Source organism: Ornithodoros turicata, chromosome 2 (assembly GCF_037126465.1).
Source record: "Ornithodoros turicata isolate Travis chromosome 2, ASM3712646v1, whole genome shotgun sequence".
Lineage (NCBI taxonomy): Eukaryota > Metazoa > Arthropoda > Arachnida > Ixodida > Argasidae > Ornithodoros > Ornithodoros turicata.
Window position 1 is genome coordinate 39,971,483 of NC_088202.1, and position 13,783 is coordinate 39,985,265.

At 43.9% G+C, this 13,783-nt stretch overlaps 1 protein-coding gene across 2 annotated transcripts in view; it reads right to left on the reverse strand.

The window, feature by feature from the left end:
* Positions 1-4,218: 4,218 nt before the first annotated feature.
* LOC135385313 (uncharacterized) overlaps positions 4,219-13,783 on the reverse strand; it is an 83,351-nt gene continuing 73,786 nt past the window's right edge. For both annotated transcript variants that reach the window (XM_064614549.1, XM_064614548.1), the window contains exons 10-11: positions 13,530-13,653; positions 4,219-11,196 (exon numbers count right to left, since the gene is read on the reverse strand). In XM_064614549.1, the coding sequence (XP_064470619.1) occupies positions 9,992-11,196; positions 13,530-13,653 (1,329 nt within the window). In that variant the 3' untranslated portion in view covers positions 4,219-9,991. The remainder of the gene's footprint in view (positions 11,197-13,529; positions 13,654-13,783) is intronic.

The window sequence follows — 13,783 nt, forward strand, 5'->3', positions numbered from 1 at the left end:
TCAATCGAGGAATTCGGAAGATGCTCTTCAAATGAGCTGTAGAGCTGAAACCAGAGAACTGGCCGTGACGTCACATCGCTTGATCCCAATTTCAGCTTCACTTTTGGCGGTGAAACAGGGTGCCTGCTTTCATTTCCTTCCTCATGGTGGCGACACCATCTGACGACGTCAACAGGTAACATCAGAGAGTTGTGCAGTCCGATGAACGTTCACCTCTGCTAAATACGGTACATGGACGACGTTCCAACGGCTATCGCTTATTTGTTTTGGCTCTGGCAATGGTGACTTTTTGTATATTCGTTACTGGATGTGGCGGCAGATTGTATAGGACAAATACTATGCGTTCGTGCACCACAACAGTAATCGTCGTTGACCTGTAGAGCTAGTCGCTAGAGAAATCTTTGATTCTGACGGGCGGTCTAGAAGCAGCATAGCTCGTTCAGAGAGCACCTAAGGGAATGACTGAGGTTGACGTCACTCCGCGATGCGGCAGGACCAAGATGGGCAGGTATTTTTCTCGCGTCCCCTAATAGACCTCTACCCGAGAAACGTCATCATGACATTGGTAGAAGGACTGACACCGAATCAAATCGCAAGGGGAGGGCTGGGTTCAACGAATGGGCACTTGTTTGTTGCCTCCTATTGAAAGAAAAGTAGGACCGAAGGTCGCGTCCCATTCAGGGACCATCGTAATCCCCACAAGACCGTGGCTTTTGGGCGCGACCTTGTCGGCGTCTAGTTTCGAGCGTAGTTCAACTGTACCAAATTGGTGGCGCTGTCGAACACTATGACGTCATTTGTTTACAAACAATGAGAGGTCTATTGCAGCACCCCCCAAAATACCGGCGAAAAGGTCAAAAACGCCACAAAAGCAGCAGATATGAGTGTCACCCCTCCCCCCTACGGGACCACCAATAACCCCCCTAGATGAAAATTCTGGGAATATCCCTGCCCCATGTATTTTTCCGATTGCTCGCTCACGACTGTGTTCGCTACTCTGCTCCTATGCCATACTGTGCTGCCTACGTCGCAGCAGCAGATCGGGTAGCGTTTTTAAATGCCCTGCAGCACAGTACAAAGAGTTTTTCAGGCCCTTTGTGTCACTTGAAATCCAGAGTGCGACACCGGCAAGGGCGTCTGGGGCGTCGAAAGCTAAAGCGCGCGCGGGGGGGGGGGGGGGGGGAAGCCACTCCCCATTTCATGTAGGGAGATCGGGCAAGCTGTCTGGTATTTTTACAAGCAGATTTTTACAGGACTCACATGGTCACCTGTATGAAGTTTGCTTACCACAGTTAACGTTTTTCTTTGTAAGTATTAAGAAAGAATCTGTTGCTCACATAAAGATATTCTTGCTTCGCGGCGCTAACACGCAATAAAAAAAATAAAAAAAACATATTCTCTTTTACCGTCACTACCCTTCAGAAAAAACGAAAACAGAAAGTGTGTCTCGATGTGTGTCATTCACGTAGAAAAAGACTAGCCATTTCCTAATTATTTGAACGCCATAAGGGCCGGCAAGAGAAATTACGGGCCCGGGGACGACTCCGGATGGGTCCTGCCCGGGCCCCCTCCTCACGTCTCCAGCGGTGCTAGCAGCCGTTCGGCCTTAGGTCTGGCGGGCCCCTAAAGAGGTCCGGGCCCCGGCTGCCTCTCCTCTCTCGCCGACGCTGGCCATAAGTGAGACACGGCCACTGGCGCGTGAGTGGGAGTCATTCCGCACTGCGTGTAGCATATGCGTCGTTCTATTGCGCGATCTTCTTGCACACAGAAAGTTCCAAGTTCTACCACCGGCTGTGCTGTCTGGGTTTTTCCGACAGACTTTTCAGACCAATGTCGGCACAGTTCCCCCCGAAGTCGGCCCAGGTCATACACTAATCCCTCTGTCTCTCACTCCTTCCTGCTGTCCTCTCTCTATCTGTCCACGTCTGTATGCCACAGTTTTTCGCGGTGTTAACATGGAAGGAAAAAAAAAAAGTTCTAAGTGCACTATAGTCCTCCGAACTTGAGCTCGCCTCGCCCCCCCCATCTGTGGCAGCGGACTTCCGACGCCCCTGCCGTTCAAGCGAAAATACTTTACATTGTCGCTCCTGACAGACTGCTCGATGAGACTGCTTCGAGTAATTCTAAATGTCATTTCCTTGCTCTGTTATTGAACTACAAGCACACCTTCCACAAGGAACTTGAACAGGTCAGGGGCAGGAAGCTGGCCAGGTTCAAGGTAGCCTGCAGGGGTCTGGGAAGCGGTATACTAAAGAATCGTTATTACCGAAATCATGAACACTGAAAGTGGAGAAACGTCGAGTTTGTATTGTACTAGTTTAGTCCAAGTAGTGGGTCTGAGTTTGTTGTACTGCAAAAGAAATCGAACTGCTCGTACACTTTTTTTTTTTTTGTACTGAAAGTATTTGTGTGGAAATTTAAGACGGGATATACAAAGCTAAGCGGCAGCTCAGTCGTAAGGTTGCCTATAAGATAGTATTCTCTTCGTCGCATGACACCGAGTCAAGAAATTATAGGAAATATAATTACCGTAATTTTCGGTGTGTAACGCGCGTCATGTATAACACGCACCCGTTGATTTCAACGGGATTTTGACCCGTCTCGCCCTGCGTGTTATACAAGGGCACTGGCTGTCCTATGCGAAAATGTATCGATGTATAGCACGGACTCATAGATAACACGCACGGCCTACTTTTCCTTTTCTTTTTTTTTTCCCTGTATAGCATGCCCAATTTCGTCAATTTTGCTTCCCAATGCTGTAGTCATCTGTATGGCCCTGGATACACTGTTTAGTGCCCGTAGAGCTGCAGCTTCATCCAACAAGAGTTTGCATCGAAAACTTGCATCGAAAGTACATCTTGTGCGCTCCGAAGAAATCGCCTTCTGCATTTGTGCTGGACGTTTGTATCCATCTGTGGTTTTCTTCTTGCCACCAGTTAGTCTGAAACATAGCTATGCTTTTTGCACAAGCAGGTACCCCATCTGTTTCATACCCGCCAGTTTATTTCGAAAAAATAAAAAACGAAAGAAAAATCCGGAAGCCCGTCAATTAGATCGATACCACTATGTTCGGTATCGGCAAACAATCTACATTGCAATTTTTTTCGTCCAAAATATGCTTAGATAGTAAATGAGCGAATTTTAAAGATCACCGCTGCTTGCGCAGCTGCACAGGCTCCGGCGGGGTCTAGGACATTTCGGTGCGGACATTTCGATGCACGGACATTTCGTGCACGGACGTTTCGGTGCACGGACGTACCTTGAAGATGCCCCCTTCGAGATAATAGTCACTACAAAATTACAAAGCTATTTTTCATAAACTCTTGAAAAAAGAAATAAAACATGAATACCTGTACAGCACCGACCAGAACATGGGGCGCAAAATATTAAAAAAGAAAATGCCGCAAAAGTCTAAAAGCCACGACAGACCACGAACACATGCAGATCAGATCTTAAATCTATAATACTGTACAAAAAATACATAAAGCACGTTCTTCTCTATGTAAACCAAATTTCTTGACAACACTACTTTCGATGCCAAGCCGCCCCCTTCCCTTTGTTTTGTTACGATATGTCGACATCGTGACAGCCATTGCCGGGACCCCTCAGCAACGTTTTGCACCGAAATGCCCGTGCACCGAAATGTCCGGATCCCGCTCCGGCGGCGTTACGTCACTCCCTAACCAGAGGAGTGAGAGGGCGGCGTTCCCTTTCGCAAGGTCGTGTTCCGATTGGCGTGACGTTTTCTCGTTTTTCCAGAGAGGGAATTCCGGCATACTCTCAACATCGTCATGTCGTTGTCATGTGTTCCGTCGCATAATACTTCGCCACTATTAAGCGTGGGATTTTCGATACCGTGGTGGTCCACGAGGAACAAAATGACACTACTGTGTCTTTTCTTCTTCTTTTGTTGTCTCATCTCCTCCTTTTATCTCTCTTATTCCGTTGTTACGTCACTTAGATACTTGACTACGTGATGTCTCTCGCTCTCGGCTATGGCCCGTTTTGTTATCGTTATTGCTGAGCCAATAAAGTTTCATTCATTCATTCACACTATAGTTTCGAAACCGACTGGAACGGATGCTTGTGCGATTTCTGAGAAAGACACTGAACGTCTACGTCATGGTGAAATCCTTATGTGATCCCTGTCAGCCAGTATTAATCTTTCTGTTTTGTCCTTCTTTGTATGCCTTCAAGAAACCATACGACAGTCAGCACTCAAATTTCAAAACTTAGGTTTATTTCGCATATGATAAAAGACACGAGGATAACACATTTTTCATTTTCTTTTATAACCGTTTGCCTATCACTCACACGACCAATAATTGTTTCATGCAGCTTATCTACTATCACAAAATGATACCTCTGACATTTTCCAGAAGACTTAGAGGCAGTATACGCTAACATGCAACGAGTACTTCAGTACACACTTCATGCTTGCACGTTTTGTAAGGAACCAATACAGCTGAATATGCACAGGGCCGGACTTTTTGGGTTACATAATATGTACTTTTCTGCATATCTGTTGATACTTGTGTGTTCACACGCTATGTATCATGTTCGAGTCAAAAGAGGTATTTAGTCGACATTGCACCGAGCCACATACCACACTGGGCGCATGTGGGAAAATGCATGCATGTTTTGTACATTGACTCGATTATGCAACTTAAAGTGTTGTACAACACTATAGCGAGGTGTGTCGCGAACATATGAAGCAAATGCATACTGCAGCAGTCAATACATAATTTGGGAAGGATCACGTGGAATCTGGCCCATATCAAAATCCATCATGGGTAGATGTTTGGTTATCACCCAAAAAAGTCAGACCCTATATATGCACTGTATGGCTAAACTTTCTTTCCGTGCTATGGTTCGCTTAGTGGTGACGATCAAGATACTGTTGCATGGACTCTTTGTTTCCCCAACAAAATGGTAACCTTCTTTATATCAGAAGTATTGCCAGTTTCTTTTGCCTCACATTTCGCACTGCAAGAAAAATTTTATGTTTGCATACTTGCACACATGCATGCTTAAGATTGCAAGTGCAGCGCTCTGCCTTGAGAGGAACTGGAAAAACCTTGTCTCTTCTGATTGATGTAATTCACAAGAGTCTTGTGTAATCCAGCTAGTATTTGAAACTTTGAATAATAGTACAGCCTTTCCAGTCCCATGATATCACCAACTGCATTTCTATCTCATTGGCTAGTGGGCCTCTAATACCGTACCAAATGGAAAACTTTGTATGAAATCTGCTGCACTCAGTAACCTGACCGCAATGCACAGAAAAAAAAGCAATGTACCACAACGCAGTACTTGGTCGCTCTTCACTGATGAAAAGAAATACAAAGTACCTTGATATTTACTTGAAGTCACCCATACACAGTACACACCTGATGTGATGTGCGCAAGCCTGCCATAGCATAAAATGCCTCGTACATCACACTGTACAAGCTATTACAATTAATGTAGAAAGCTACGCACATGGCATGTTTGGTACATGGCAAGCATAAGTGTGGTGAATCCGGCACAGTCTAAAATATAATGCATATACAACTGTTTCATTGCTTCCAATTCGGGCAGTAATCCCACTCAGAAAACCCATCAATCCATTAAAAAGATACATCAGCAGAATTGTTTTGTTTCCTTGCGCATGTGGAAGATGGCCTGTGCATGCTTGCTCTTCAGCCACCGAGATGAACACCCGGACATGAGCATTCCTCATTGCCCTTGTAAACAAATGGGGGCCATTGATTCCCTTCATTAGCATTATCACAGCTTGGTTCTCCACACCAAATAAATGGAGAACATGTTCAGGATTGGTATCACTGTAGTGAGACACAAGAAAGGCAGAGTCAGTGTGTGGAACACATTGATTAAGGAGTTGACTCAATTGTCCACCACGAATATCACTATATATACAGTTTCCCCCAATAGAAGTCCTCCAGACTGAAGAACCAAGAGAAGCACATCACTTAAGTGGTCTCATTATAGACAGGTGGATGCGGTGTCATTGGGCAGAAGGACACCTTATGTTCTACACTTTGGAAGTGGAAGTTCAGAAAACATTAAGTATGGCACGAGAATTTGGGTGCTAAAACTGCTCCGTTATGGCGCCAATTCTAAAAATACCAAAAAATTAGGATCTCCTTAGTTCATGCTTAAAGGGGGACTGTAATACGCAAAGTACCTTCCGTTATTTGGACACTTCTCTGGTTATGCAGAGGACCTCCAATTAACTCTGCTGTGGGCAGATACATATTTCAACGAAAGTCAGCCAGCACGAAAACAGCAATACTGAACAGGAGGGCAATGAATGAGGGAATTCTGCAGCACACCATTCTGAAGTGTGATTCGTTCTTAACGCCTCCCAATCAAAACACATGTCTACCAGTGTACTGAGATGGTCGTGGTGTCTAACACGTTTTTAGTAGAAGAATGACACGCATGAAAACTAATGATGCTACCTCAACTGCAGGCTGGAGTGCAAAACTCTCGTCTGCGAACCAGGATGGACAACATTCACACGAATGAAAGAATTCTATAAACTGCTTCTATGCTACCACTAACACCTGTTACATTTCATCTAATGCTCAAATCAGCTGGCGAGTCAGTCCCAAGCTCTTTGTAAACCATTCATTTTTTTCACATAATCTCGAGTGTGGAAGTACGAGTTAAGTGCAGAATCAAAATTTACATGTGAAAGGGCATCATGTGCTAGTGTTTTTGTGGCGCATAATGTACATCCAGTAGGTCCAATCAGAGTTCATAGTTTATGAGGTAAACCAAATTGTAACCGCTGATGTGTTTTGACACAAGTCTGATTAATGACGTGCCACCGGTAATTCATCCTCACTCAATGAGATCGTGAATTGGCATTATGTTACAGACAATATCCTACAACTTGAGTTTTCATTGTCACTGGTGAACTTCGTAGGGCATCTTAAGGTCCTCACATAGCTATGCTAGTAGTCGTATTGGTGGATGAGAAATTTTATAAAGGAAAACAAAAGTGAAGTAAAGAAAACAATATCGGAAAATGTGAGTGATAGGACATGCGGCAATTGTTTTTGCAGGTGCTTCCAAATCACGAGTTGTTGCACCACTAGTCAGAATGTTTCACATGCATTCTTGATTATTATCACCCTCCTGAAATCCACCTCCTGGTATCCTGAAATATGTTTTTTTCTCTGACATTTCTCTCCATCGGCCATTAACAGTGATGACCAAAATATAACCGACTATAATTGACTATATGCATAATAGCTCGATATTATGCATGACCCTTGCCTTCATGTACTAACTTCTGGAGCAGCAGTTTTTGTAAGGGTCACCCCGCCTGCACTTTCTTGTATCTAACCGTCCATCCTGCATGGAAGTAAATAAAAAAAAAACATATTTGTGCAGCATTCTTTTTTACATACATATATACAGCTACTACCACCTCCCTCCCTACATTCATGCTTATTAGGCCATCTTATTATACACTTCCATCTTATGTTAGTGGGCAGAGGTGAGCTTTCGAATTCCACAGGTCTATGGCAGCCACTCTAGCCGTACAGTGCAAAACTCCAAGAAAGAGGACACCACACTTTTATGTAATCCTTATTCAACGGGGCTTCTCCCTTTTGAACAATGATCAAATGAGCATGAGGTAATCAGCATTTAAACTGTTACTTTACTTAAATGCAATCTACTTCTCTATCTGGAGAATAACAAGTTTAAAGTGTTGCAGGTGTGCACCTTCTATATTTTTGGACACTTGGTATGCATACAGCTGGACCTTCTAACAACAAAAATTTAAACTGAGTTCAGATACATCAGAAGACAACTGTTTCTTTTGCAAGACACAGCACCAAAGAAGAGCATAGAATATGCTACCTCTCTCATTTGGAATCTATGTCTATAAAATAAATGTCACATAACATGAACACATGCAAAGAATAGTGGCATTCATATGCCGTGTGTTCTATTTAGTCCCTTCCAGGACATTCCATCAGACGTTTCCACAATGAAAGCTGACAGAAATGTTGGAATGAAAATTTCAGTTCAGTAGGATAGAGTGCCTACAACTTTGCACCAAGTTCAGTCCATAGGTTACTACGGTACAAGCTTTTCACTTCTCTGTGGGAGTCAGTACAGAATCAAGGCCCAGCTGCATAGCACCAGTCTGCACTTCATAATTTCATAATTAATATGCAGTCATGAAAAAAAAGGAAAAAAGAACTGAGATGTAAAATGGTAACAACAAAACAAGAAGAAGAAAAAGAGGAGAAGCTCATTTTTGCTAAATGTAGGAAATATATGTCATACTGTACTTGATTCCTCCCAGAAGGGAGCTACTGTGGTGCAGTAAAGTTTGAGGAAACAGCCAAATTACCCGGCATGTCAATCCGCCTTTTCAGAAAGAGCTGAGAGGCACCACCGCACAGCTATCTGGCGAAATGGAGTGGTTGTCAATAATGGCGTGAACTAGAACCATGCGCGTGCTGTCTCCGTTTGTCATAAAGAGTTAACTGGACATAATCTGAAGTTCACGGAGCGTCCGGGATGCAACCATCATACATGGGGGTACTTAGCTGTCATCAAAGGCTGGATCAAGGTTACTACTGGTGTTCCGTGCCTGAGCAGAGAGCAAATACTGGACTTCTTCTGCTGTGGGCTCAGTCGCTTTACACGGAAACTGAAGAAGGCCAAAATTCTCCCCCTTGTTGTACTTTGCTTTTGCAACTGCTGAACAAACATGCTACTACCATCTTTATCAAACAGTTTTCCGCTCTATAGGTTCACGAAATGTTGCCTCATACCACAAAAATGTGCAACCCGATACTATGCATAGCGATAGCAGACGACGAATGACAACCAAAGCATTTCGCCAAAGCCCTGATAGGATACGTCACCGTTTTGTGCATGCTCCGTTAACGTTTTATGAAGCGGCGGATTAACCTTTTGCTTAGTTGCGGGGAACTGATGTGAAAAGAACGTACATTACTCAAAATATAATTTCTTTTCCAATGCACTCCTATGCAGATACACAAAAGTTGAATGGCATAACTATAATTTGAGTGCCATCTATTTCATGGGGTTGTCTGGAGACTTTTATCCTTTTCTCGCAAGTGCTCTTTCTGACAGCAGCTCGCATTTTTGTGTGTACGGGCATGATATACCTCTTTTCCTTTGCATTTTCTAGCTATTTGTAATTTTAGTGAAACTCTGTCTGGTGTTACTTTAAACCAGTTGTTCAGGTAGGCATAAATACAGCAGTGCTCTAACATTCTTGTTGTTTGTGCATTAAAACTTAAAAGGGTAAAGAAAATATACATTATTTACTTTGACAGGTATTTTCATGCTTCACTTTTTGTCGTTATGAACACATATAGGTCCCTTAGAATGAAAAAAAAAAAAAAAATTGCTACATGACTGCATTATGTCCTATTGCTACACAAAGTAGATGGAGCAAGGTTAAGAAATAGAGATGCAGTTTGAGTTGTCCTGGAGAGAAAGGGCCAAAGGCAGGAGTAAGGAAGAACGATTCTCCTACACAATACAGCTAACAAGTAGATGCATTTATGTGTGCATAGAAAGCATACATTACATTATGTGTAAATACATCTTCCTGACACCATATTTCCAGTGTGTTCCCTTTGCCAACTGGCTTTCGAATAAGAATGTGTAACTGTGCGCTGATTAGAAAGTGGGCAGAAGTTAGAAGAACCAAATTACAGCTGATTGGACTAGGGAGAGGGAGGGGCACCAGCAAAGTCAACAAATAATACAAACATCACCAACATAAAATAAACAACATTTCCTGCGTTTTCCGCTCCCAACCCTGCTCAGACATTTTCCTTATGAGCCGAGGTTCCCCATCCGGAGGGATTTCCCAGGAAACTTTCTACACATAATCCTTTCTACTATGTTTGGCAAAATAGGTTTGCCTTTTTCTACGACCCTGTATATCTTCACTATCAAAACAATCATCACATCACATCCATTTCTAGGCCTCTTCTACGCAGATCTGCTGCGTACTGGAGTCAACACTTCCACACACAGACACACTGTCTCTTTGTAAAGGCCGGCTTGACGTAACCTGTCCCGTGGCATCTGCGCACTCTCCTACCTCTACTGTTCCCGGTTCTTGCACTTGCTGGCGAGGTTCCGTACATGTGTGTTCGTCACCTCCGTCCGTAGACCTTTCGCTCTGCGGCGCCTCCATAGACGTGGCAGCCTTCGTGCTTTGGATGTACGCACAGAGAGGTAGAGTAGTGGGACGCAATACTCTCTCTTCGGCACCTTTGCAGTTGTCATTGATGTCCTTGCCTCGAAGAGGTGCTTGGGATCCTTTGACGGTACTATGCTGTAGGTGCACTGGCCTGACTTGGCAGCTCCCATTCACTATTTGAACTTCAGTGTTCATTGGAAACTTCCCATCATTGCACTTTCCTAGCAACGCCGCGCGGCAGTCTGTGTCGTTTGCTGCGTTACTTGTTACCTTTGTATTCCTATACACGTTACTGCAATTACTACTCTTCCCCTTTTTCTCAAACAGACTCTTGATACCCTTTCTTATGCCCCCTTCCGCGGATCTGTCACGCTGAAACATACCACCAAAAAGCCTGTCTCGCCTTTTCTCTGGCCTTGGCTCTCCTCCGAGAACCTTGTGTCCATTGCCTGGGACATTGGGCTGCTTTGGGATGGTCCCGGATACGTGAACCGCGTTTTGCACATAGGGTATAGGATGATAAGTCCGCGCAGAGCGGTTCAGCACATCGGCCGAGATTAGAGCACTGCCTTCCAGACCATCTGACAGCGGTGACTCGAATGGTTGGGAATCACGGAAGACAATGTCTTTGCAGTTGTTTCCTAGGAGAGTGTTACCACTGATCGACATCTCTTCTGAAGACTCCATCATGAGGTTGCGCTCCATACAGGGATTTCGTCCTTGATGTGGTTGAAGGGGCACCAGTGGGATGGGGTAGTTTGAAATAGCAGCTGCGTTGTTTTTTGGTGGCTGCGTTATGCCTGGACTGCTTGGAGAAAGCAGGGTTTCTCCTGTGTGCTCTGACTCTGTGGTGCTGTTCCTAGCATGGCTATTACACAGGGTATGGTCAGTGTCAGCCAGTTGAGGTAGCAGGGAGAAACCACGAAGATGTGTGGACGTTGGATTGACCGTAGGGCTCACAGCAGACACACTTATGCCAGCTAGAAAGAAAACAAAACAAGAATGACATGTCAATGCTTATACTAATGCATGTAGGTGCATTTATTGTTATGAAAATTCGGTGGGTGTTTATCGGCATTTAAAATTTGGACAAAAGATTGCAGGGGTTTGGCAGTAATACTAAGAGTAAAAAAAAAAGTATATATATACGTATATGTACCAGGACTTGGATGGGTATACAGTCACACCGGTTTATTACGATCTTCGATAACGATAACACAGCTATTACGATCAAATTGCTGGTTCGCGTCAGCTCACCCACTGAAGTACATGTGAACAATATTTCTATGTAATGATCATCATAAAAGCACTTGCTCGCGTATAGCGATCAGAATTCTCCTGGCGGCCAGTAAAGCGCACGAAAATTGAGAAACATGCCCCCATTTTTTCATTGAAAGCAGAGGAAGGAGGCGATTTCAAGAGCCAGCCTCTGCGAGCATTAAAGTTCGAACATGGTGCGTTTAACCGTGCATAACTGAAAGAGATTAGATGCGCACGTTGCACAGTGCGTGACTTCGAAGGCGCTTGCGAGAAGTATAGAAGGTTGCTCCCTCTCCACATTGTACTCTCGCCCTCAAGTTTTTTCTGATGGCATCTGTGGCTCCAGGAAGTGTTGCGTTTTAATGAGGAAAGGCACACTGCTTGATTCGAAGGGGGGCATGCTTGACAGATTTTGTACCGGTGCAAAACACTGTTGCGAACAATGGTGCCTCCCAAATTGCGAGTTGGCAGTCAGTTGTGCATTGCCACTCAAGCACATGCTGACGAATTACCCGTGGGCCAGGCGCATTCTAATGGACAACACAGTTCCGATAGTGCGAACCATGACAGCTGGTCACCCTGCATAACAACAGAATACAAAGCATCCAACAGTACAACTTAAACTTACATTTTTTGTTTGACTTTGCAGCATCAGAAAGGCGACACTTTGCTTTCGCGAAGCCAACAAACCCTTGGCAGGTCACATGATGAAGTTAAATTTGCATTCTCACATGACTATAGGCAACAGTAAGCAGTAGCCAAGCGTCACTCCTATAACTCGAAATTAGTGGCAGCACTAAAAATTAGGGGTGTGCGAATATTCAAATTCTCGAATTCGAATCGAATGTCAAACCCTCGAACTATTCGATTCGCGAATCGAATATCCAGCATTCGATTTTTCGAATATTCGACTATTCCGCGAATATGAACGACACAACCCGAAAGTGGGCTTCACCTGATGCTTCCGTGCACGAGGTGAAGCCTGCTTTACAAAATTGCCCTTGCTGCAGGACCAACACAGGCGGGACGGTGTTTAGTTCAAGATAACATTATCCAAAGTTAGTTTAGTAGACATCGTCTGTGGAAGGGGCGGCGCCTCTCCCACATGCAGTTTAGCTGTGCCGACGAGGGACTTTGATTTGATGTCTGTGAGGTTGCCTTTAAAAGGTTAGGACTCTTGAATAATGACTACAGCCCACGAACAAGAAGGGTGTCTTAAAGGTGTCCTTTGCATCTAAAATTTCAGTAGTGCAACTTCCTAGGGCGAGTGCAAAGAAACTAAAAGGTGTTCATGGCAAAGCTGAGGCAGGATCCCAATTCGTTTGTTTCACAAATGGCCTGTGGTTGTCTGAAACAATTACAGCCTCATCCGTATAATATGCTACTGCCTGGCATAAAATTTTGAAATGAAGGTAACCAATCCAGTAAGTGCAGGCTCACCCGAAAAGCATGGAGCACTCTCATGTAACATTAAAGAGTAGGGGCTTTAAACAGAAGAATTGCATGTCTCTCTTGTGACAGTTAATGCTAGAAAAATTACACTAAAGGCGAAAAGGAAATGGAAACTTTTAGTGTGAAAGTCACATGTTTTAAATTTTGCACGAATATTCGATATTCGATTCGGTATTCCGAATTTTTCCCCCCATTCGATTCGATATTCGATTCGACTTAAAATATTCGGATTTGCACACCCCTACTAAAAATTGCAACATGCTGTGGAAAGCATAATGTGGTAGTCGAAATCCCACACACAAAAAGACAAGTTTCAGCTGAATGTGTTCTTGTCATTATGTGTACTCAAACTTCAGAAATAGTTAAGCGAGACACATTTATTTATATTGCTATGTTTCCCTTTTTATTATATTTTATTGCTTTAAGCTTCAGCCTTTAATTTCTACACATGTATCCACTGTGAAAGATTTCGCTTGTAAGCTTCGTCCTCTGTCGACAGAACAGGGTTCATTAGGTAGGAGGAAAACTCTCCAGAAAGAAACGAACCTCTCTTTTTTGTGTACATAGTAGACATGGGCAGATATTCCTGCATACTACTCACCCTTATGTCGTTCCCACAATATAGGAAGCTCGTTAAGACGCTCTTCTACACATACTGCTGTCAGTCGTGCTTCGGCATCCTGATCCCAGCAGTCTTCTATAGTTTCTTTCAGTGCACGCACGGCCTGTGTTAAGAGCAGGGCTGTTAGCAGAACAGGAAATGTGGGTGAATGTACGCAGTGCATATTGTGCCAATTCACAAGAAGGCCATGCCAATGTGGTGTAAAAATAACATCCCTGACCAGTAATCAGGAG